Consider the following 26,140-nt stretch of genomic DNA (forward strand, 5'->3'; position numbering starts at 1 on the left):
TTCCTATCAACTATGAACATGAATTCCTAGCTTAAAATTGTCCATTGTCAAGAAACGTAATGGTTTAATGATAAATCACCAGTTTCGTACTTAACATTCATGGTAGTAGCTTTTACATTCATTTCAGTTGATTAAATAATGTACAATACTCAGCTGCCAAGTCTCACAAATTAATCTCCAATCTTTAGTAAAGGCATAAAGATATTTTGCTCAGTAACTCAAGCATTATGTTACCATTTTATATGATTTAATTATATCTTTGAAGCTAACAAAACTGATCAATATTGCATGTCTGCGGATCTTGAACAGTCTTCAGTATCAGTAACTGCTGTCTACATTTGATTTGTCTTTACAGCAACCTTAAAAATAGCTCCAAAGAAGGTGTGAATGTAAAATGTTACATAGAAACATAGAAAATAGGCACAGTAGGAGGCCATTCGGCCCTTCGAGCCAGCACCGCCATTCAATGTGATCATGGCTGATCATCCACAACCAGTACCCCGTAACATTTTGCATTCACACCTTCTTTAGAGCTGTTTTTAAGGTTACTGTATTTATGTATTTATGTTTTTTTTAAATTCATGTATTTATGCCTTTTGGAGACATTAATTTGAATGTAAAACGTTGCAATCTAATGGTTTCACATTTAAAATCGTTCTGGGATTATTGTCAATGGAACTGAATTTTGGAAGCAAAGTAGAATATGTGTTACACCCACACAGCACCTCTTGCACCAGGTGGCATTTACATACAGATATTTAAGAGAGAAAACACAAACATTGCTTCATTAAGGTGTGTGCCATTGAACATTGGACTTGAATAATTATGACAGTCACTGATACCTAATGGACTCAAACTGTATTTCTAAATTTCTGATGAAGTAGATGCAAATGTTAAAATTGTGATATAGAACCATTTTCATTTATCTCTTTTATCGCCACTTGTACTTGTCTGTGTATACATCTAGTTTTATAATTTAGTTTTGTTACTTAACAGTATTAACTAATTCTTAATTAAAAATGACTTCTATTGCAGAAGAAGAACAGGAAGAAAATGGTAAACAGATTTTTAATTCTTATTTACTCAACAGATTTAGAGGGATATGGATGGGCAAGGCAGGTGGGACTAGTGTAGATGGGACATCTTGGCCAGCATGGGGAAGTAGGGCCGATGTTCCTGTTTCTATGCCATATAACTCTATGAATCTAATTTACTTAATACCCAAAATCAATTGAGTAGAGTTCATACAAGAATTAATGTCACTGCAATCATTCAGTGCAAACAGTTAGGGAGTAATTGATCCAACAATAGTGACAAAATGCTGGAGTAACTCAGCGGTTAGGTAGCATCTCTTGAGAACATGGATCGGTGATGTTTCGGTTTGGAACTGGCATCTGCAGTCCTTTGTTATTGTATATTAATTGAGTCATGTAGGCTAGGAATATTCTTGGTTTTACCAATGGTTTGTAGTAGTTGACTTTAATGTGATAGAAGGTATAACAATAACTATTTGAGGCTAGGAATAACAGAAAAATAAATTGTTATTCAGTCTATGGTGAAGATAAGCTACGTACGTGAACATTAAAGCTCTCAAATCACTGTCAGAACCTTCCAATTAAAAAAAAAAAATTTATACCTCCAGAAATTGTTGTCACCTTCAGTAAAATATTTGCTGTTAGTTGTACCAGCATTGCAATAAAATATGGGTGATTAAATCCATTGAACATATTTCCCTCACTACTATCTGGAAATTATCAAGCACAATAGTAAGTGTGCATAGAAAGGAACTGCACATGCTGGCTGAAACCAAAGATAGGCACAAAAAGCTGGAGTAACCCAGTGGGTCTCAACCCAAAATGTCACCCATTCCTAGGTACACAAAATTGCTGGAGGAACTCAGCGGGTGCAGCAGCATCTATGGAGCGGAGGAAATGGGCGACGTTTCGGGCCGAAACCCTTCTTCAGACCCTGGGATGTCACCCATTCCTTTTCTCCAGAGATGCTGTCTGACCCATTGAGTTACTCCAGTTTGTTGTGTCTAAGCACAATAATAAACTATTTCCTTATCAGCCTGCCTCTCCAAGTTAATCAGTTGGCTATTTTCAGATCCTTAAGAGAGATCCTGGAACAGAACAGGTTGTTATTTTCAATGCTGCCACTGTAAATGTCAACAACACTCAAGAATCCTGACGACCTTTAGATCTTGAGTCATTTAACCTTTTTGTGGTAAGGCAGTTTTGTCACTGATAAGAAATAGGAGACAAACAACACATGAGTGAATTTCAAAGACATTTTTCTCAAAGAGAGACTACAGAATTTAAAATGCTACACCATGAGTGTTAGATTCACTAATCATTGTGGTTTGTGTTTTTTTTATGCTCAATTTGAAGCAGAAGTGGAAAAGAAGCAAGGTAAATTATTTCAAATATGACCTTGTTTTATTTGTAGCTGATCTCGGTAAACCAAGACCATAAACCGGTGGGTTATTTAAAACTCCAAAACTCTCAGCACATTTAGTTGAAAATAGAAGGGTACTTAGAGTCACAGAGTCATACAGACATACAGTGTGCAAATAGGCACTTAGGCCCAACTTGGCCACACCGGCCAACATGTCCCATCAACACTGGTCCCATTTGTCTGCGTTTAGCGCAAATCCCTCTACGTTTGCCCTATCCTGCTCATTGCCAATAAACCAGTCTAATTGCTTCTTAAATGTTGCGTTAGTCCCTGCCTCAATTACCTCCTCCAGCAGCACATTCCATACACCCACCACCCGCTGTGTGAAAATGTTGCCCCTCAGATTCCTATAAAATCTTTCCCCGTTCACCTTAAACCTATGCTGCCTGGCTCACGATTCCCCCACTCTGGCCAAGAGACTGTGCGCCTACTAGTTAAAACTATTGCCTGCATTCTTCCAGAGGAGGAATTCACTGTTGAGGCAGGCGTTAATGTTGCTTAAATGCTATCCTGGACCATAAGTACCAACAACGCATGTGCTTAGGGAGTGGGAAGGAGGAAGTTTAAGCTGTGATATTGTCTACCAGAAACATGAGATTTTAGAGAGTTCACAGGGAGGTCAAAAATGGGTGGAATACATTACACTGCAAATTGTTTCCTTCCTTTCAGTTTTATACCTTAGCTTAAAGCTAACGTTTATTACCATATAGATGTTGTTCTGCAACAGCTTGTTACATGAACTATCCAAACTATTGCAGTTCCATTGCGATTCATTTAGCATTTCCACTCTCGGTGACATCAGAAATAGTGCTGTGTAATAACACTTTATTTTGCAAATTTTTGTGTTCAACAAACCCTTGTTACATACTTATTTCAGCTGATGGAGAGGAAGAAGAAGAGGAACAAGAAGAAGAAGAAGAAGAAGAAGGAGAAGAAGAAGAAGGTGGTGGTACGTTATAGAGCCCACACCATGCATTGCTTTCATTAAAAGCTCTCCGCTGTGATTGTCAAAATTTAGCATTTAAAAATGTATAGTGATGAAAAAAATTAATGTGACGAAAACAGTAAGAAGCCATTCCATACTTCCCTTTCTCTTCCCCTTTTCTCATCAGAAGGTCATAAGACATTGGAGCAGAATTAGGCCAACATCAAGTCTGCTCTGCCATTCGATCATAGCTGATCTATTTTTCTATATCAATCGAATTCTCCTGCCTTCTCCCTGCAACCTTTGACACCCTTAACTAATCAAGAAAGTATCAATCTCCGCTTTAAAAATACCCAATGACGACCTCCACAGTCATCTTTGGCAATAAATTCCACAGATTCACCATCCTCTGGCTAAAGAAATTCCTCCTCATTTCCATTTTTAAAAGTACATCCTTTTATTCTGAGGCTGTGCCCTCTGGTCCTAGACTCTCCCATTCTCACAATTTAACTCTCAGAATGTCATAGTAGATATTTATAATTAACTTTACCTTCTGCAGATTCCCAACATTATTTTGCCATTTCTACCAGCATTATAAATCAGGATGACCATGAGACAATTAATACTAGGTATACACTTTCAAAATCTTCCAACAAACACTCAATTGGAAAGAAAATCCGTCCTCAGCTAAGTAACAACAGCTAGCGAGAATCACTGGCATAAATGTACACAGTTTTTTGTCATTTCTTTTATTAGTCCAATTGTGTGCAAATATTTGAGGTGAGAGGATTGCTTAACAATGGCATAGAGGGTGCATAAAAAAAGACAATGCAAGATGGTTGCACCACATACAATGTGCAGGAAGGAACTGCTGGAGATAGACAAAAAAATGCTGGAGTAACTCTGTGGCACAGGCAGCATCTATGGAGAAACGGAATAGGTGACGTTTTGGGTCAGAACTCTTCTTCATACTGAAACGTCTCCTATTCCTTTTTTCCAGAGATGCTGGCCTGACCTAGCTCACAAAGGATGTCATGCATTTATGATATCTCCAATCCATCTGCAGCTAGCTTCACTAACTAATCTCTGATGAAATATTATACGAAACACCATCATGGCAACCAGTGTTAATGTGGAACGTCCCAAATTAGCTACACTTTTGTCTTGCATCCAGTAAATTAATAAAAGGCAAGTCATAACACTGCTGCAGAAATACTTTCTTCCAAACTTAAAGAACCAATTTAACATCACACATTGTAATCATTAAATTTACATGATCTAACTGCATGAACCTATTTAACTGACATGTTCTTTGCTCACTCAATGTCAATGTCTGCTTTATTCATGCATCTAAAATGTAGAAAGCTATCTCCAAATACTTTTATTCACTGTATCTCTAAACTAACCTAAACGAAACACTTTGAGCGACTGAAGTTATCAATCTCAACATAGAAACATAGAAAAATAATGCAGGCGTAGGCCATTCGGCCCTTCGAGCCAGTACCAATATGATCATGGCTGATCATCTAAAATGACACCTTCACACTACCACCCAATGCCATTCATGTGCAAGCTATTCGTAGTCAATCACCATAGATTTCATGCATCTCAACCTTCTGCAGCAGCCTACCTCAAGTGATCTTGTTAAATGCCTTACTAAAGTCCATGTTGACGGCATCAACTGTCCTACCCTCAATCCATCAACTTTATCACCCCTTCAAAAAAAGATCAATCAAGTTTGTTAGGTATAATCTTCCCTGCATGAACCTTAGGCACAAAAAGCCGGAGTAATTCAGCGGGTCGGACAGCATGTCTGGAGAAAAGGAATAGGTGATGTTTCGGGTCGAGACCCTTCTTCAGACCAATGCCAACTGATCATGAACCTATGGCAACTGTCCCTGTATAGTAATTCTCTTTCAAAGGCAAATAGACCTACATCGATGGATCCTCTACCATAGCTTTCTTACCACTAATATTTATTTCACTTAACTTTCAATTTTGTAGGAGTTATTGATAAGGCTTTTAGTTATCATTTGAAAAACATAAAGGATAATTTTCTTTTCATTATCAATTCAAGACTATCTATTTCCACCCATTGATGGCCAGTGAGAAGGAGCACCAAAAGGAACAATAAACTCATATTAATGAAACTGGGAGTCTTTAATTAACATGAATACAAGTTTAGAAACTTGAAGCAATTCTGATATGAAGTTATTACAAATTTAACTTTTTAATGGAATGACATTTAATTTGAAAAATTACTGATGATGATTTCAGATGATTGCATCAAATAATTTATCATTTTAAATCCTAGAGGATAAAGCTGATGAAGATGCTCGGTGTGAAATCCATAAAGAGTCATATTTATTCCTTAATAATTAGCTGTTCTTCTGATCTTAGACTGAAGAAGGGTTTCAGCCCGAAACATTGCCTATTTCCTTCGCTCCATAAATGCTGCTGCACCCGATGAGCTTCTCCAGCACTTTTGTCTACCTTCGATTTTCCAGCATCTGCAGTTCCTTCTTAAACACCATGTTCTGGAATTGCCTATATGGTTCGCAAGCTACAAATAGAAAATAATGCTTAATAAAATTCAATCATGGTTTAAAAAAAAGACATAACCTACACTATTTATCCATCTGTCCTCACTTTTGGTGTCTTATGAATCCAAATGCCCTTGAGGCCTTTCTATCAAGGCCTTCCCACAATGTGAAATGGCCTTCAAATGGAAACTGGAGATAGATCCCAGGAATCGGGATCCTGATCCTTCTGATGGTTGTTTGGTATTTTGGTGCTGGTTTTAAATGTCTGTGATGTTTAAAGACTCTTCAAAGCAACTCACAAAAGGATTCAAATAATTAAGAGGAAAAAAGATAAATGCATGATTAAGACATAAAGAGTGGTGGACAGGTTAGGTTTGGGGTGGCGGATTGGCGCAGTGCTGTAGAGTTGCTGTCTTACAGCGCCAGAAACCCGGTTTCGATCCTGACTATGGAGTCAGTACAGAGTGTGTACATTCTCCCTGTGATCACATGGGTTTTCTGTGGGTTTCCTCCCACACTCCAAATATGTACAGGTTTGTTTGTTAATTCGCTTCAGTAAAAATAGTAAATTATCACTAGTGTGTAGGATAGTGCTAGTGTACGGGGTTGGCATGGACTCAGTGGGCCGAAGGGCCTGTTTCTACGCTGCATCTCTAAGTCTAAAGTCCAATTTCCCTGGAGCAAAGGAGGCTGAGGGGTGACATGATAACGGTATACAGAAATCGGAGAGGCATGGATTGATGGCTAGTGTTTGCTTCCCATTTTAAGAGTGTCTAAAACTAGAGGGCATAGGTTTAAGGTCATAGGGAGGATGTTTAAAGGGGATCTGAATGGCACCATTTTCAGACAAAGAATTATTGATAGTTTTCCGTCCTTTTAACATGGGAATTCGTGACACCTTGCCTGCGATAAAACACATTTTCTTTGGTTGGTTATCAACAGAAACAAGAGATTCTATGTAGAAACAGGGAACTACAGATGCTGGTTTACAAAAGAAAGACATAAAGTGCTGGAGTAACTCAATGGGTCAGGCAGCATCCCTGGGGGACACGGATAGGTGATGTTTCAGATTGGGACCCTACTTCAGAGACTTTACATTTGGCTCAGTTGAATAGACTGCATGTTAATAAAATATGGGTAGGCTATACAATTCAAAGCTTGAATGGTTGCACCTATGGAGTTGTTAGTTATAATTAACCATGTAGGTTTTGGCTGATTTCTATGTTATTTAAAGCCCAGTGCCTAAACGGATCAAATAAGCATCTTAATAAAATAATACAGGTACAGGGTACTAGCTTTCAACAGTTTTCACAATTAGGTGCAAAAAACCCTCAACGTGTTAATTAACAAAAATAGCTTCACAGATTAGCCTGTGAATAAATAGACAATAGACAATAAATCCAGAACTTTATGACATTTATTTAATTCATTTATCACATTTCTCACATTTACTATTATTTACTTGGAATTCATTAACTAACAGACATTTCACTTTCTCCTTGCATTCTATAACAAAGAAGAAAAACCCAAGCCAAAGTAAGTACAGCTTGAACGATTAATGTCTGTAATTATTTTGATTGATTTCTTATTAGTTTCTTTCAAATATACATGAAGCTCAGTGAATAATGTGTGTGTGTGATAGTTCTTTATCACAGCTAGTATTATAGGAGCATTCTACTCCGAAAGCAGAGACTCTGCTTGATGTAAAAGTTTGAGTTTGAGTTTAGTTTATTGTCACGTGTACTGAGGTACAATGAAATGCTTTTGTAGCGTGCTAAGCTGTCAGCGGAGAGACAATACATGATTACAATCGAGCCGTCCACAGTGTACAGATATATGACAAAGGGAATAACATGAATAACATTTAGTATAAGATAAGGCCAGTAAAGTCCAATCAAAGATAGTCCGAGGGTCTCCAATGAGGTAGATGGTAGTTTAGGACTGCTCTCTAGTTGTTGGGTGGATGGTTCAGTTGCCTTATAACAGCCAGGAAGAAACGTCCCTGAATTTGGTGTGCGTTTTCACACTTCTATATCTTTTGCCTGATGGGAGAGGGGAGAAGAGGTATTGAACGGGATGCGGCTCATTCTTGATTATGCTGCTGGCCTTGCCGAGGCAGTGTGAGGTGCAAAAGGAGTCAATGGAAGGGATGTTGGTTTGTGTGATGTTCTGGGCTACCTTCACAATTCTTTGTAATTTCTTGCGGTCTTGGAAGGAGCTGTTCCCAAACCATGCCGTGATGCATCCCGATAAAATGCTTTCTACGGCGCATCTGTAGAAGTTGATGGGCGTTGTTGGGGACAATGATCTTGCAATCCTGTTCTAAGCAGAGCAGGTTTTTCTGCCAGCTCTGCCAACAATACCAGTTAAAAATATATCTAATTAATAACCCCGTGCACTTTATGAGTCCTTGCCGCGCACTATTTTACTGCTGAATGCCCATGTAACAACCGACACCACAGTTCTTGACATGTGGGTTCATATTATGGACTTGGTTCTATTTCCGTTGCCAGAGTTGTAATTTGGGTCAGAGATTATGAATACTATTAAACGGGAATGAGTAACATCATGGGTCAAATGCCTTTGAATATTCCTTGCCATAGTTACTATTGATCATTGACTTCTCAATGACTCCCCGAGTCCAGTGGTAGCATTTTATTTTTTTTATTCAGGCACTGTGTTTACATATTATCTGAGTGAAGCATGGACATGAAGAACAAAGAAACTTTTGAAGATAGATACAAAATGCTGTAGTAACTCAGCAGAAGAAACTATTGATGCAACTAAAGGTCCACCACCGTTTTTTCGGCAACTGGTGGTCCAGCACTTCCCTTAATCAGGACAAAACTACCAGAGCGAGTTTGAAATCAGCCACGGAGTCCTTGAAAATGTGGCGCCTAGGCCAGATAAGGAGGACGATCTCGTTGGGACTTCCACGGCAGATCGTCGGGTCGAATAACCGGGGCTCTGGAACACCAGCCAGGCCAGAGCCGGCAGATCCGTTCCCATAGCTAACTTCTGAGGCTGACTCTGCGGGTGGGAATCTCACCCCCTGGCGACCTCGGTGAACCGTTCTGGCACCGTTGGACTCCTCCCGGAGGCCCGCGTCCAGCAGCAGGGCAGCCCCCCGCCCCCCCCCCCACCGCATTTACGGCAGATTTGGCAACTCTCGAGTCGCACCCGGTATTCCTGTCAAGAAAGTGGTGCCCCAGCATCACTAATCTGACCCTCATCGGGATTTCCGAGGACAACTAGTTAACCGGCGCCCGGCTGCCCGAGCAAGAAATGCAAGTTTTACTGTAAAATTAATTTACATTTAACATTTGTTTTCTTTAAGTTGCTAGCGGTTCATGGAGCTTTAGAAACACAGGAGGGGGTATAATTAGTGGGTCAGATGTGTATCATTGTATCATTATTACGTGACCTATGTTGGTCCGGCAAAACGGATAATACGGCAAGGCTCTGGAACCAAGGGAGCCGGAAAATCAGCGGTGGACCTGTTCCAGTTAAACTTTCCCATGCATCAGATAGTAATAGTACCTCCTTTGTGTTTCTGTTGGGTGGCGGCACTATTCAAAATCAGGTCTCTTTCTGACAGGTTTAGCTCCATCCAGCAGGGAGTTGTTTGTTCATTAGAACTGGTTTCAACTGAACTGAACTCACCCTGCAGCATCATTAAGACTGAGATTAATTGCAATCTCATTTTGGCAACAAACCATTCATAATTCTCCCTTAATCCAATTTGTAATTATCCCTCAGTCACAGATGGTAATGGAAAATACCCATGCCAGCTACCTCCATTTCGTGTTGCCATTTAGATCAAGCCATTTTACCTGCTAAATTGGAGACAGATCAGCTGTAATTTCTGTATAGAAGGAACTGCAGATACTGGTTTACATAAAAAGACACACAGTGACGGAGTAACTCAACGGGTCAGGCAGCATCTCTGAAGACCATTAATAGGTGACGGTACACAAAAAAGCTGGAGAATCTCAGCGGGTGCAGCAGCATCTATGGAGCGAAGGAAATAGGCAACGTTTCGGGCCGAAACCCTTCTTCAGACTGATAGGAGGTGGGGTGGCGGGGAGAAGGAAGGAAAAAGGAGGAGGAGGAGCCCGGGGTCTGAGGGATGGGAGGAGACAGCCCAAGGGCTGAGGAAGGGGAGGAGACAGCAAGGGCTAACAAAATTGGGAGAATTCAATGTTCATGCCCACAGGATGCAGACTCCCCAAGGTACTGAGGTGCTGTTCCTCCAATTTCTGGTGTTGCTCACTCTGGCCATGGAGGAGACCCAGGACAGAGAGGTCGGACGGGGAGTGGGAGGGGGAGTTGAAGTGCTGAGCCACCGGGAGGTCAGGTAGGTTCTTGCGGACCGAGCGGAGGTGTTCGGCGAAACGATCGCCCAACCTCCACTTAGTCTCACCGATGTAGATCAGCTGACATCTAGAGCAGCGGATGCAGTAGATGAGGTTGGAGGAGATACAGCTGAACCTCTGTCGCACCTGGAACGACTGCTTGGGTCCTTGAATGGAGTTGAGGGGGGAGGTGAAGGGACAGGTGTTGCATTTCTTGCGGTTGCAACGGAAAGTGCCCGGGGAGGGGGTGGTACGGGAGGGAAGGGAAGAATTGACAAGGGAGTTGCGGAGGGAGCGGTCTTTGCGGAAGGCAGACATGGGGGGAGATGGGAAGATGAGGCGAGTGGTGGGGTCACGTTGGAGGTGGCGAAACTGACGGAGGATTACTTGTTGTATGTGACGGCTGGTGGGTGAAAGGTGAGGACCAGGGGGACTCTGCCCTTGTTGCGAGTGCGGGGATGGGGAGAGAGAGCAGTGTTGCGGGGTATGGAAGAGACCCTGGTGCGAGCCCCATCTATGGTGGAGGAGGGGAACCCCCGTTCCCTGAAGAATGAGGACATTTCCGATGCCCTGGTGTGGAACGCCTCATCCTGGGAGCAAATGCGGCGTAGACGGAGGAATTGGGAGTAGGGTATGGAGTCCTTACAGGAAGCACGGTGGGAAGAAGTGTAGTCCAGATAGCCATGGGATTAATAGGTGACGTTTTGGATTGGGACGTTTCTTCAATCTGAGGAAGGGTCCTGACCCGAAATGTCACCTATCCATGTTCTACAGAAATGCTACCTGACTCACTCAGTTACTCCAGCACTGTGTCTTCTTTGAAGTGTTATTTCTGGTACACAAAAAAAAACAAAAGCAATGTTGATATCAAGGTCTGCTATGTTTTATGATGTGTTCATTGGATGTCAGCATCACTGGAAAGTCATCATTTCTTGTCCAGGCCTAATGGTCCTTAAACAAACGGTTTGGAAGACATTTCAAGGGATGGTAATGAGTTACAGTAAGGGTGACACAGTGGCACAGGGGTAGAGTGCCTTACAGTGCCAGAGACCTGGGTTTGACCCTGACTACGAGTCCTGTCTCTATGGAATTTGTACATTCTCCCTGTGACTGCATAGGCTTTCCCTGGGTGCTCCTGTTTTCTCTCACACTCCAAAGACATGCAGGTTTGTAGGTTAATTGGCTTCGGTAAAAAAAAAAAATTGTTCCTAGTGTGTAGGATAGTGCTAGTGATCGCTGGTCGGCAGGTTCAGTGGGCCGAAGGGTCTGTTTCCACTCTCTATCTCTAATGTTTAAAGTCTAAAGAGTCATGCACACTGCAGTAACTATTACACTCCGAGTTACATATAGCCAGACTGGCAAAGGGTAATATATTTAATTCCCTAAATGATATACATTTCACAAAATACAGCAATATCACAGAGATCCAAACTGATGCTTGAACCTTTATTCTGGAATGAATTAATTAGTTTAAGTATCATGGTAAGATTTTAACATCTGGATCATTGGACCAGACCTTTACATTCTCTGCCCATTAACAAATCCAAGATGATGCCATACCCAGCAATATTACTTTATGGCTGGCGAGGTCAATTGCAATGATGACCTTTGCAAGTACTTTAAAACACAAGGAAAATATCTTGAGTAATTTCTTAGAAGCAGAGCAAATATTTTATCTATTCTAAATATGACATCCTTAACAGTAAATTTTAGTGAACAACAAATGTGATGCAACTGAGTTTATTTTTTATTTTTATTTTGTAGAGTCTTTTTGCCCAGCCTTATACCACCCAAAATTCCAGATGGAGAAAGAGTCGACTTTGATGTAAGCATCTAAACAACCGGTCTCCTTCATTGATTTTTTTTAATCATTCTGCATTTTTTCTTGCCACTTATTCCACAGTCTGTCATTCACTGTTGTACTGTATGATAGTTTTCACTGCTCTATATGTGGGAACACACTTCCTGATTTCACCAAATTTCATCTGATTTCAGTTCTAATTTAAAGTTTACTTAGAATCTTGAACATAACCCACTTTCTAACTTTACTCTAATTCCCGCACCAGCAGAAACCGTCGCTGTCCATTACATCAGACATTTGGATATATTTGAATCACAGGCAAATTGGATGTAAAGCACTTTGTTGTTTTTTCATGGTCCCTTAGAGAATTTCCTGCAGAGAGTGTTAGCCTTGAAAATGTGGTGCTCCGAGGGCAATGCAAGTTCATAATTTCATAAGTTATAGGAGCAGAATTAGGCTATTCAGTTATTTGAGTCTACTCTGCCATTTGATCATGGCTAACCTATCTTTCCTTCTTAAACCCATTCTCCTGCCGTCTCCCCATAACCCTTGACACCCTTCCTAATCAAGAATCTGTCAATCTCTCCCTTAAAAATACCCAATGACTTGGCATCCACAGCCATCTGTGGCAATTAATTCCACAGATTCACTACCTGATATATCCACGGCCGAGAGGAAATGCCTCAAATATTGATCTTCAATCTTCCTATATTTATCCGTGGAAAATCACAGAACCATAGTGACCTCTTGCTTTTAAAGATCTGCGAGGTCATTAAACGTGGTAGAGCTCACATGCATGGTTTCCATTTTGCAGGACATCCATCGGAAGCGTATAGAGAAGGACCTCCTGGAACTGCAGACATTAATTAAAGGTCATTTTGTGAACAGAAAGAAGGACGAAGAGGAAATTGTTGCTTTGAAGGAGAGAATTGTGAGTTTTTGCTGTTTTCTGGGGGTTGATTCTGGAAAGACGTCCCGCGGCAGTCCTGGAATCTGCCATCGGGTCATTTGTCACCTCCTGCTCTTGAGGTTTCTGGAGATGTGAGCAATTCTCTGTCTACAATTGGCTGCCAACTGGTGCTACCAACGACACATCCTTGGTTCCCATTCATCGAAACCAGCCCACGGCAGGATTGTCTGGTTAGGAGGAGTTTGGTTCTCCTCATTCCTCTTTAGAAAAGATACAGCACAAAAGAAGCAGTTTTAAGTTTCAACGATCCCAATCATGAGGCTGTATGTAGCCCATTGAGCTCGAACATGTTCCAAAACCATTGTCTTCATCCACACTATCTATGACCTATGACCTGTGCCATTGTTGGGTAACTCTGCCAATGGTGTCTTTGTCGAATTTGTAACCCTTAAGATCATAAGATCATAAGACATAGCAGCAGAATTAGGCCATTTAGCCCATCATTCATGGCTGATCTATTTCCCCCTCTCAACCCCCTTCTCCTGCCTTCTCCCTGTTAAATAGTTATCATGGAATATGACTTAGATTACGTCTTGCATTTTATGCTTGTCGGTGTTATTTTATAGGACCAGTGACCATCAACGAGTTGGTCTCTCATTGTTTAATGATAATAATTGTTTAATCATAATGATCTAAATGATTGAAACGAGTGTGAGATCATTTGGCTTTTCACATCCACTCCCTGCAGACTCGGGGCAATTTACATAGGCAGTATTACAGCGCAGTGGTGCAACTGGTAGCACTGCTGCCTCACAGTGCCGTTCACAAGGGTTTGATTCTGACCTTGTGTGCTGTCAGTGTGGAGTTTGCATGTTCTTCCTGTGACCGCGCGAGTTTCCTTCTGGTGCCCGGTTTCCTCCCACATCCCAAAGACGTGTGGGTTTGAGGGCTAATTGGCCTCTGTAAAATAGCCCCTCGTTTGTCGGGAGTGGTTGAGAAGGTGGGATAACAGAACTAGTGTAAAAGGGTGATTGATGGTCTGTGTACACTCAGTGGGCCGTGCGGTCTGTTTCCATGCTGTATTTCTAAGCTAAGCTAAGCTTATACACTCATCTACAAATCCAAGCAGGCATAGTATAGTGTATGTGCAGGCAAATGTGGACTGAAGGCAACAATTTTCCAGAACTTGAACAAAATTTGTACTTCTAACATTGTTAAAACGTTTCTTTCTCTCCTGAGAGATACATACCATTTTTTTCTGATGAAATTTACATGAATTTTCAATGCAGGAAAAACGTAGATCGGAGAGAGCTGAGCAGCATAGGATTCAAGCTGAGAGGGAGAAAGAACGACAGTCACGGATCGCTGTAAGTAATGATCTGGCAGATATCATTTCTTGCACTTCAAAAAAAAAAATGCAAACAGACTGACAGCTGTCTATTTATGTGACAAAAGGAGGAACGAGCAAGGAAAGAAGAGGAAGAATCGAGAAAGAGAGCAGAGGAAGAAGCAAAGAAGAAAAAAACCATGTCGAACATATCCTTGCACTTTGGAGGCTACATTCAGAAGGTAACCATTAATTCAGTGATATTATTTGGACACTACAACCCAATGGTATGAACACTGAATTCTCCAATTTTAAGTAAAGTTCCTCCCCAACCTACCTTAGTGCTCCCACCCATTTCTCCCACCATCTCCCAACTCCTCACTCAGTCACCCTGCTCCTTTCCCCTCCTCTTGTTCACTCACCTCCCATATCCCATCTCTTTTCACCCCAATGTCCCTTGCTATCCATTTCCCTCTCTCCAGCTTTACATTTTACTCATCTTCTCTTCTTATCTGACACCCCTTTGTCTCCTTTTCATACCCAGCCTTTGTCACTTGCTCCACCCATCTATGAATCAAAAATCTTCGTCACCTGTACCAACCTATCACTTGATTTTGTCCCCCCCCCCCCCCTCAACCTTCCACCTCTCTTTTCCAGTTTTCTCCTCACTACTCCCATCAGTCGGAAGAATGGTCCCGACCCGAGAACATTACCTGCCCATTTACTTCACAGATGCTACCAGACCCACTGAATTCCCCCAAATCTTTGTGTTTTGGTGATTATTTGGGCTACAGTTTCAAAAATGTCTTATTTCTGTTATTCCTATCTCAGTCCAGACAAATTCGGATGGAAGCATTTATCGTTTTGAAACGTATCTGCACTTATCATTGCTTATCATAACAGTAAATGTTGGATAATACTTATTTGTGTTAGAATAATGGAACACTTGTGCAAAATATTTGCCCAATGATCAAAATCCTTTCAAAGACAGCTAATGGATTGACTCGGACCATTTTGTTTTGATATAGATTAATTAATTGGTCTCTTTAATTTGCATATCATTGCTTTCAAGAACAAAAGCAATGAGCATTATGGTTTACTTTTTGCTTCATAGGTCCTTCCATAATTGCCACTTAGTCACAATAGTCCAAATGGTCTAGATGGTCATTGTTCATGGAGTTTATCACAGCTAATTTCTTATAGCCATTTAATCTGCTGCATATTTGCAACCTAGATGGGCACTTTGATAAAAGTATATGCTTTCATCACTGCTCAGACTAACTTATAGTATCCCCTCTTCAATCAGTTAAGTCGGCACAATCCATGCATCAAATGGTGACATTCTTGATTACATGCATCAACTTCAGCATGGACATTGCGGGCCGAAGGGCCTGTTCTTGTGCCTTACTGTTCTATGTGCAGGATGGAACTGCAGATGCTTGTTTAAATCGAAGATAGACACAAATTGCTGGAGTAACACTGCAGGACAGGCAGCGTCTCCGGGGAGAAGCAATAGGTGACGTTTCGGGTCAAAACCCGACTTCAGACTGATGTCAGGGGAGTGGGAGATACATAGATAAGGAAGTATAGATAAGGAAGTGTAAGGTGTGAAAACAGGACAAATGGAATGGAGATCAAGGAGAATGTAGAATAGATCATTGTTAGTTGGGAGAAAGTAACAACAAAGCAGAGATAAAATGTAGTCGAAGATAGTAAGACTGGTCAGAAAACTGGGAAGGGGAGGGATGGAGAGAGAGGGAAAGCAAGTGTTACTTGAAGTTAGAGAAGTCAATGTTCATACCGCTGGGGTGTAAGCTGCCCATGAAATTTGAGGTGCTGTTTCTCCAATTTGCGCTGGGCCTCACTGACAATGGAGGTGGCCCAGGACAGAAAGGTCAATGTGGGAATGGGAGGGGGTTAAAGTGCTTAGCAACCGGGAGATCAGGTGGGTTTAGGCGGACTGAGTGGAGGTGTTCAGCGAAACGATCGCCGAACCTGTGTTTGGTCTCACCGATATACAGGAGTCCACACCTGGAACTGCGGATACAGTAGATGAGGTTGGAGGAGGAACCTCTGCCTCACCTGAAAAGACTGTTGGGGTCCTTGGATGGAGTCGAGGGGGGAGATATAGGGACAGTTGTTGCCACTCCTGCGGTTGCAGGGGAAAGTACCTGGGGGGTTTGGGTGGGAAGGGACGAGTTGACCAGGGAGTTGCGGAGAGAACGTTCTCGGCAGAAAGTGGAAAGGGGTGGAGTTGGGAAGATGTGGCTAGTGGTATGATCCCGAGGAGGCGAAAATGTCAGAGGATTATGTGCTGTATGCACCAGCTCCTGGGGTGGAAGGTGAGGACTCTGTCCCTGTTACCATTGGGGGGCGTGGGAGCATGAGCAGAGCTGCGGGATATCGGGGAGACCCTAGGGAGTGCCTCATCTGTATTGGAAGAGGGGAACCCCCGTTCCCTAAAGGAGTGAGGAGATCTCCGATGACCTGGTATGGAACATCCTAGTGTGTAGAATATTGCTAGTGTACGGGGATTGCTGGTCGGCACGGACTCAGTGGGCTGAGGGACCTGTTTTAATGCTGTATCTCTCAATTAAACTGAACTAAAGCTTCACTCCTCATTTTTTTTCTTCTGGAAAAGCCGCTGCCTCACAGAGCCAGAGACCTGAGTTCAATCCTGACCTTGGGTGATGTGTACTGTGGAGTTTGCACGTTCTCTCTGTGACCGTGTGGGTTTACTCTGGATGCTCCTGTTTCCTCCCGCATCCCAAACATGTGCGCGTTTATAGGTCAATTAGATCCTGTAAGTTGCCCCTAGTGTGTAGGGAGTGTTTGTAAAAGTGGGATCACAGAGAACTAGAGTACATGGGTGATTGATGGTCAGCATGAACTTGATGGGCTGAAGAACCTGTTTCCATGCTGTATCTTTCAAAATTAAGGTAAGTTGCAAATGATTTGGTTCCCTTTCAACCATCATCACCATTAAAAAAAAACACACATTTTTAATTTCAATTACTCTGCTGATTTCTCCAATGAATTGTGGGGTGTTGTAATGTTACAACTTTGATTCCATCAGACTGACAGCCGTAGAGGTGGGAAGAGGCAAACTGAGAGGGAAAAGAAAAAGAAGATTCTGTCAGAAAGACGCAAGCATCTGGACGCCGATGGTCTGAGTGAGAATGAACTGAAGTAAGGATTAACTTGCTTGTTATTCATTCACCTGTTAGTATTTTCTGCCCCTTCTCCTGACAGTGTCTCCAAGAAATGAGGAAATCTATTCAGTGTTGTTCAGTGTTGTTCTTATGTTAGCCCACCAACAGAAATGCTTCAGGGTGCAGTGGCGCAGCGGGGCATCACAGTGGCTAAGTGGTAGAGCTGCTGCCTTACGGTGCTAGAGACCCCGGTTCGATCCTGACTACGGGCACTGTCTGTATGGAGTTTGTACGTTCTCCCCGTGACCTCGTGTGTTTCCTCCTGGTGCTCCAGTATCGTCCTACATTCTAAAGGCGAGCAGGTTTGTAGGTTAATCGGCCTCTGTAAATTTTCCCTAGTGCGTAGGATAGAACTAGTGCGTAGGATAGAAATGGTGATCGCTGGTCCGCGCGGGCCGAAGGGCCTGTTTCCACCCTGTATCTCTAAACTAAAGTAAAAGGTAAGTAGGGGTAGATCATTACAAAATCTTTATTCCTAATTACTGGGGTAAGCATGGAAAGCACAGGCATGTATCACTAGATAACAGAACCCAAAGTAATTTACAGCCCAACTTTTAGTTAAAGGCTCAGACGCTGAAATTCTGTGAGGATTCAATTGATCTCCTATTGCAACTACAGACAGACTTACAAAATCCTTGATTACTAATAGCATCTTTTAGTTTTAGGTCAGCATTTTGGATTTAGTTTTTTTTAAGGATTTAAATTTTTTGAATTTTGTTTTTTTTAACACTAGATTTTTTTTTTCAAATTTTAATTTTTAGTAGAGTGAAACAGCATGGAAACAGGCCCTTCAGCCCACCAAGTCCACCCTGACAATCGATCTAGTATGTTCACACTAGAAGTGAAACAGCATGGAAACAGGTCCTTCAGCCCAGCTTGCCCACACTGACCACCATGTACCATCTACATTAGTCCACATTTGGCCTATATCCCCCTAAACCTATCCTATCCATGTACCTGTCTAAATGTTACTTAAACATTGTGATAGTACCTATCTCAACTACCTCCTCCGGAAACTCATTACATACACCCACCGTCCTTTGTTTAAAAAAAAGTTTACCCCTCAAATTCTAATTAAGTCTTTCCCCCCTCACCTTAAACCTATGTCCTCTTGTTGTCAATTTCCCTAGTCTGGGCAAGAGACTCTATGCATTTACCAGATCTATTCCACTAGTTCTATGTCGTTTCATTATTTCATCGACTCCTTACACATTTAGGACAACTTTTACAGAGGACACTTACCTACAAACCTGTATGTCTTTGGGATGTTGGAGGAAACCCGAGCACTTGGAGGAAACCCATGTGGTCACAGGGAGAGCATGCAAACACCACACAGACAGCACCCGAGGTTAGGATTGAACTGGTGTCTCTGGCACTGTGAGGCAGTGGCTCTACCAGTTGTGCTATTATGCTGCTTTTCTTACTGACAATGGGTCCAGTGTCCCAGCAGAACTAGAATGGATGACCAGAATTCTTAACTTTGCTACGTCCATCTATCTTTGAATTTGTGCATTTTTAACATAGAAGTATTTTCAAAAATAATGTTGCTAAGTTTCAGATCCATATTTCGAGTAACTGGGCCAACATTTTCTTACCCAAACAGGGAGAAAAGCAAAGAGCTGTGGAATTGGATGCACCAACTCGAAGCAGAAAAATTTGACCTACTGGAAAAAATGAAACTGCAGAAATATGAAGTATGTAGAAATATGAATTCATAAGTTCATAAATTCATAAGATATAGGAGCAAAATTAAGCCATTCGGCCCATCAAGTCTACTCTGCCTTTCTGTCGTGGGATCTATCTTTCCTTCTCAACCCCATTCTAACTTCTCCCCATAACCCCTGACACCCGTACTAATCAAGAATCTATCAATCTGCGCCTTGAATTGAATACCCAATGAATTGGTGTCCACAGCAGTCTGTGGAAAATGAATTCCACAGATTCACCATCTGTGTTGTTAGGAAAGGAACACTATTGTAAACAGGAGATGTCCAGTATTACATTTAATAGGCGTTTAGATAGAAACTTAAGGCATAGAAGAACATGGTCCTAAATTGGATAAATGGAATTAGCGTAGATGGACAAAATATACATTGGATATGGTGGGAGAAAAGTCCTATTATTTATTTTATTAAGTTATCTTAACACGATCCGGTTACCACATCAAATCAAAATGTCTTCCATTCTGTAAATGTTCTTTTCTTACTATTTTTCAGATTAACCTACTGCGAAACCGAGTCAATGATCACCAGAAAGTGTAAGTATCTAAAACGCCCCTGGCCTTGCTACTTCATTGAAGGAATTAGCCCAATCAAATGCAGCTTTTCAGCCTGTGAATGGCTATTATTTGACTTTTACATGTTACTAGCTGTCTCAAATTATGCCAATTGACTGAAACATTTAAATGATTGACAAAACATTTTCTTCATAATAGCAATTGATTCATATCAATTGCAATAAGTCTAAGGTGGCACGATAGGAGTGTTTGTGCACAGGCAGAGATTTTGTTTTTAAATGGTACTTTAAATTGAGACCCTGGCTGCTTTATCAGGTGGACATTAACTACCCCAAGTGACCATTTTCAAGACCCAAAACATCACCTGTTCCTTTTCTCCAGAAATGCTGCCTGACCTGCTGAGTTACTTTAGCATTTTGTGTCAATCTACAGTGAAAAGCTATGGTTTGCATGCTCTCAGATCAGATCAGATAATGCTATACAAAAATCCAATACATTGGTGCCGGCTCTGTTTTGTTCTGTACCGTTTCATACCTCTAGTTCCACTTCCCCCTGACTCTCAGTCTGAAGAAGGGTTTTGACCCAATATGTCACATAGAAACATAGAAACATAGAAATTAGGTGCAGGAGTAGGCCATTCGGCCCTTCGAGCCTGCACCGCCATTCAATATGATCATGGCTGATCATCCAACTCAGTATCCCGTACCTGCCTTCTCTCCATACCCTCTGATCCCCTTAGCCACCAGGGCCACATCTAACTCCCTCTTAAATATAGCCAATGAACTGGCCTCGACTACCCTCTGTGGCAGGGAGTTCCAGAGATTCACCACTCTCTGTGTGAAAAAAGTTCTTCTCATCTCGGTTTTAAAGGATTTCCCCCTTATCCTTAAGCTGTGACCCCTTGTCCTGGACTTCCCCAACATCGGGAGCAATCTTCCTGCATCTAGCCTGTCCAACCCCTTAAGAATTTTGTAAGTTTCTATAAGATCCCCTCTCAATCTCCTAAATTCTAGAGAGTATAAACCAAGTCTATCCAGTCTTTCTTCATAAGACAGTCCTGACATCCCAGGAATCAGTCTGGTGAACCTTCTCTGCACTCCCTCTATGGCAATAATGTTCTTCCTCAGATTTGGAGACCAAAACTGTACGCAATACTCCAGGTGTGGTCTCACCAAGACCCTGTACAACTGCAGTAGAACCTCCCTGCTCCTATACTCAAATCCTTTTGCTATGAAAGCTAACATACCATTCGCTTTCTTCACTGCCTGCTGCACCTGCATGCCCACTTTCAATGACTGGTGTACCATGACACCCAGGTCTCGCTGCATCTCCCCTTTTCCTAGTCGGCCACCATTTAGATAATAGTCTGCTTTCCTGTTTTTGCCACCAAAATGGATAACCTCACATTTATCCACATTATACTGCATCTGCCAAACATTTGCCCACTCACCCAGCCTATCCAAGTCACCTTGCAGTCTCCTAGCATCCTCCTCACAGCTAACACTGCCCCCCAGCTTAGTGTCATCCGCAAACTTGGAGATATTGCCTTCAATTCCCTCATCCAGATCATTAATATATATTTTAAATAGCTGGGGTCCCAGCACTGAGCCTTGCGGTACCCCACTAGTCACTGCCTGCCATTGTGAAAAGGACCCGTTTACTCCTACTCTTTGCTTCCTGTTTGCCAGCCAGTTCTCTATCCACATCAATACTGAACCCTCAATGCCGTGTGCTTTAAGTTTGTAAACTAATCTCTTATGTGGGACCTTGTCGAAAGCCTTCTGGAAGTCCAGATACACCACATCCACTGGTTCTCCCCTATCCACGCTACTAGTTACATCCTCGAAAAATTCTATAAGATTCGTCAGACATGATTTACCTTTTGTAAATCCATGCTGACTTTGTCCAATGATTTCACCACTTTCCAAATGTGCTGCTATCCCATCTTTAATAACTGACTCTAGCAGTTTCCCCACTACCGATGTTAGACTAACTGGTCTGTAATTCCCCGTTTTCTCTCTCCCTCCCTTCTTAAAAAGTGGGGTTACGTTTGCTACCCGCCAATTCTCAGGAACTACTCCAGAATCTAAAGAGTTTTGAAAGATTATTACTAATGCATCCACTATTTCTGGAGCTACTTCCTTAAGTACTCTGGGATGCAGCCTATCTGGCCCTGGGGATTTATCGGCCTTTAATCCATTCAATTTACCCAACACCACTTCCCGGCTAACCTGGATTTCACTCAATTCCTCCAACTCCTTTGACCCGCGGTCCCCTGCTATTTCCGGCAGATTATTTATGACTTCCTTAGTGAAGACGGAACCAAAGTAGTTATTCAATTGGTCCGCCATATCCTTGTTCCCCATGATCAACTCACCCGTTTCTGACTGCAAGGGACCTACATTTGTTTTAACTAATCTCTTTCTTTTCACATATCTATAAAAACTTTTGCAGTCAGTTTTTATGTTCCCTGCCAGTTTTCTTTCATAATCTATTTTTCCTTTCCTAATTAAGCCCTTTGTCCTCCTCTGCTGGTCTCTGAATTTCTCCCAGTCCTCCGGTATGCTGCTTTTTCTGGCTAATTTGTACGCATCATCCTTCGCTTTGATACTATCCCTGATTTCCCTTGTTATCCACGGATGCACCACCTTCCCTGATTTATTCTTTTGCCAAACTGGGATGAACAATTTTTGTAGTTCATCCATGCAGTCTTTAAATGTCTTCCATTGCATATCCACCGTCAACCCTTTTAGAATTAATTGCCAGTCAATCTTGGCCAATTCACGTCTCATACCCTCAAAGTTACCTTTCTTTAAGTTCAGAACCATTGTTTCTGAATTAACAATGTCACTCTCCATCCTAATGAAGAACTCAACCATATTATGGTCACTCTTGCCCAAGGGGGCACGTACAACAAGACTGCTAACTAACCCTTCCTCATTACTCAATACCCAGTCTAAAATAGCCTGCTCTCTCGTTGGTTCCTCTACATGTTGATTTAGATAACTATCCCGCATACATTCCAAAAAATCCTCTTCCTCAGCACCCCTGCCAATTTGATTCACCCAATCTATATGTAGATTGAAGTCACCCATTATAACGGTTTTGCCTTTGTCGCACGCATTTCTAATTTCCTGTTTGATACCATCTCCAACTTCACTACTACTGTTAGGTGGCCTGTACACAACACCCACCAGCGTTTTCTGCTCCTTAGTGTTTCGCAGCTCTACCCATACCGATTCCACATCCTGCAAACTAATGTCCTTCCTTTCCATTGCGTTAATCTCCTCTCTAATCAGCAACGCTACCCCACCTCCTTTTCCTTTCTCTCTATCCCTCCTGAATATTGAATATCCCTGGATGTTCAGCTCCCAGCCTTGGTCACCCTGGAGCCATGTCTCCGTGATCCCAACTATATCATAGTCATTAATAGCTATCTGCACATTCAACTCATCCACCTTATTACGAATGCTCCTTGCATTGAGACACAAAGCCTTCAGGCTTGTTTTTACAACACTCTTACCCCTTATACAATTTTGTTGAAAAGTGGCCCTTTTTGATTTTTGCCCTGGATTTTCCGGCCTGCCACTTTTACTTTTCACCTTGCTACCTATTGCTTCTACCCTCATTTTACACCCCTCTGTCTCTACACTCACACATTTAAGAAACCCTTTCCCTTTAACGCCATCCTCCACTAGCCCATTCAACACCCCACCCCCCTTATTCAGTTTAAAACCACCCGTGTACAACATTTGTGCCCCAAATGCCCAGAAAAATACTGCGCGATATAATGGGCCCAAAATGAGCTACTCGCAATATTAAACTTTGTATAAAGGGATCTTTAGAAGCCCTTTTTAATGTAAAAATATACAACCTACCTTCTGTGGTTTGCTTTATGAGATCCTGCGGTTGCTGGCGGTCGCGGGTTTAGAGATCGATTTTTAAACTACTATAACTATTATTCAAGGCCTTTAAACCTAATAATAGCTTTTGCGACGGGGTCTTCCAGCGATTTTTCGTTAATAATTAACTAGGCTGAACATCTTCGATTTGAACAGCCTAGAGAAAATTGCGTTTTAAACCCGCCCCCTCTAAACGGCGCCAAAATCGCGCACACCCGCAGCGGCAGATTGTCAAAGACGCTTCAGGTAGGCTTTGCAACATACCTATAAAGTTGCCTCTGGTTGCTTTGAACCTGCTAAAGTTGCATTTTGTTGCTTTCAACATGCTAAAGTTGCATTTGGTTGCTTTGAAAATTATAATGTAGTCACCTATTCCTTTTCTCCAGAGATGCTGCCTGACCCATTGAATTACTCCAGCATTTGTGTCCATCGAGGAAGTTATCTTTGTTGAACTGAATGAAGTGCATTCCTCAATCCATATCACAAAAAGCAATCACTAATTCATTATCATGATGTGGTATCTGGGCTCGTGCCATGTGTACATAGTCATGTAAGGTTCCCCATGACTGCACTTGCCCTTTAAGGTGCTTTGAGATGACCATGAAATCCATAATGTATGGATTATCCATTATTCTTCCCGTCCATCTGAGGATTGCTTCTTAAAGCATCAAATTGTTTCATAAACTGAGTTTGATTGATTGAATAATACACTATGGAAACAGGCCCTTCAGCCCACCGAGTCCATTCCGACCATTGATCACCCATTGACACTAATTCTATGTTATCCTACTTACTCATCCATTCCCTACACTCACGAGGGGCAACTTAGAGACGCCGTTAACCTACAAACCCGCACCTCTTTGGGACATGGGAGGAAACCAGATCACCCAGAGAAAACCCATGCAGTCACAGGGAGAACGTAAAAACTCCGCACAGACAGCACCTGTAGTCAAGATTGAACCCGGGTTTCAGGCGCTGTAAGGCAGCAATTCTACTACCGTGCCACTGTGCAGACTTACGGTGCTGCAGCCTAAAGCCTAAATCTTATCCTTCTTTTCATACTGCATCAACGTTGTTTGTCTGTAAGTATTCACATCTTAATCATAAGGTCATAAGTGATTGAAGTAGAATTAGGCCATTCGGCCCATCAAGTCTACGCCATTCAATCATGGCTGATCTTTCTCTCCTTCCTAACCCCATTCTCCTGCCTTCTCCCCATGACCTCTGACACCCGTACTAATCAAGAATCTATCTATCTCTGCCTTAAAAATGTCCACTGATTTGGCCTGCACAGCCTTCTGTGGCAAATAATTCCACAGATCCACCACCCTCTGACAATCATTCAATATGGTGTTTGTGCAGAGAAAGTAAGAGAATGAAATAGTAAAAAAGGGAGATATGATAATAAATAATAAATGTGAGAAACGTATTCCACGATTGATGCAACAATTATTAATTCTTTTTTTCCCGGCCTTAGTTCTAAGGGACTCCATGGCAAGGGGAAGGTATCCGGCCGTTGGAAGTAAGCAAAGAATCAGGGCATCGTGGATTGTTGAACTGAGGACAACCCGTTCCAATTGTCTGTCAAACATCCTGTCATCTCAAATTCTACAGTAATATCATGAGTTAACATGAATCACACATTTCTCACACCTCTCTTCTTAAAGACCACTCTTCTTACAGGCCCTTCAGCCCACAATGTCTGTGCTGACCATGATGCCAATATATACTGAATCTCTCTCAGCACATAGACCATATATCTCCATTCCCTGCCTATTCATGTGTCTGTCTATCTGCCCCTTAAATGTTGCAATTCTATCTACTTCCATCACTTACCCCTGGCAGTGCATTCTAGACATGTACCCCTCTCCCTATCCTCCGCACATCTCCTTTAAATGTTGCCTCTCACCTCAAAGCTATGCTCTCTGGTCTTTCACATTTCCGCCCGGGGAATAAAGATTCTGACTGTCCACCTTTCAAAGTTTTCATGTCTTTAACAATAAAAACTTTTATTCAGGCAATATTTCCTGGATAACAGCTATGAGCGTCTTGCAAGTTTGTTGTTTCTTTGTTGTGAATATAATCAGGTGGGAATTTTTTTTTTAACTTTCAGAGGCAGAAAATGCATTGTAGACCACAGTTGTACTTAATCGCTGTTGATGGGGAAACTATCCCACAGTACATTACAGTGCTCTGTACTGTGAGGAGAGTGGATATATTGACTGCAGATGACAATCACTGATCAATTTGCAAATAATATTTTCCAGAGATAGTGGTTCTGCAGAAAAAGATAATAATGTTACTTTATTGTCACATGTACCAAGGTACAACAAAATTCATTTTTACATACAGTTCAGTAGAAGTATTACTATACATAAGCACATCTTAGATACAGTACCAGTGAATAAAAATAGTACACTGAGAGTGTATACAAGAGTCGCTAGATTTGGCGCCATTTTCAAGTCCCCGTTG

General features: G+C 41.9%; 1 protein-coding gene and 1 long non-coding RNA gene across 5 annotated transcripts in view; both read left to right on the top strand.

The window, feature by feature from the left end:
• The window catches only part of tnnt2 (troponin T2, cardiac type), a 33,542-nt gene extending 7,825 nt beyond the window's left edge, over positions 1 to 25,717 (top strand). For 2 of the 4 annotated variants that reach the window (XM_033042472.1, XM_033042473.1), the window contains exons 3-12: positions 3,355 to 3,403; positions 7,443 to 7,461; positions 12,045 to 12,105; positions 12,896 to 13,012; positions 14,281 to 14,358; positions 14,447 to 14,560; positions 17,395 to 17,507; positions 19,134 to 19,224; positions 19,747 to 19,787; positions 25,146 to 25,717. In XM_033042472.1, the coding sequence (XP_032898363.1) occupies positions 3,355 to 3,403; positions 7,443 to 7,461; positions 12,045 to 12,105; positions 12,896 to 13,012; positions 14,281 to 14,358; positions 14,447 to 14,560; positions 17,395 to 17,507; positions 19,134 to 19,224; positions 19,747 to 19,787; positions 25,146 to 25,194 (732 nt within the window). In that variant the 3' untranslated portion in view covers positions 25,195 to 25,717. The remainder of the gene's footprint in view (positions 1 to 3,354; positions 3,404 to 7,442; positions 7,462 to 12,044; positions 12,106 to 12,895; positions 13,013 to 14,280; positions 14,359 to 14,446; positions 14,561 to 17,394; positions 17,508 to 19,133; positions 19,225 to 19,746; positions 19,788 to 25,145) is intronic. The other 2 variants (XM_033042474.1, XM_033042475.1) reach the window with 2 other exon arrangements.
• On the top strand, positions 1,034 to 3,347 carry LOC116986787. Its single transcript, XR_004415571.1, has 3 exons — positions 1,034 to 1,056; positions 2,394 to 2,411; positions 3,335 to 3,347. It is a non-coding gene; the product is annotated as an uncharacterized LOC116986787 (long non-coding RNA).
• Positions 25,718 to 26,140: the final 423 nt, after the last annotated feature.

Source organism: Amblyraja radiata, chromosome 24 (genome assembly GCF_010909765.2).
Source record: "Amblyraja radiata isolate CabotCenter1 chromosome 24, sAmbRad1.1.pri, whole genome shotgun sequence".
Lineage (NCBI taxonomy): Eukaryota > Metazoa > Chordata > Chondrichthyes > Rajiformes > Rajidae > Amblyraja > Amblyraja radiata.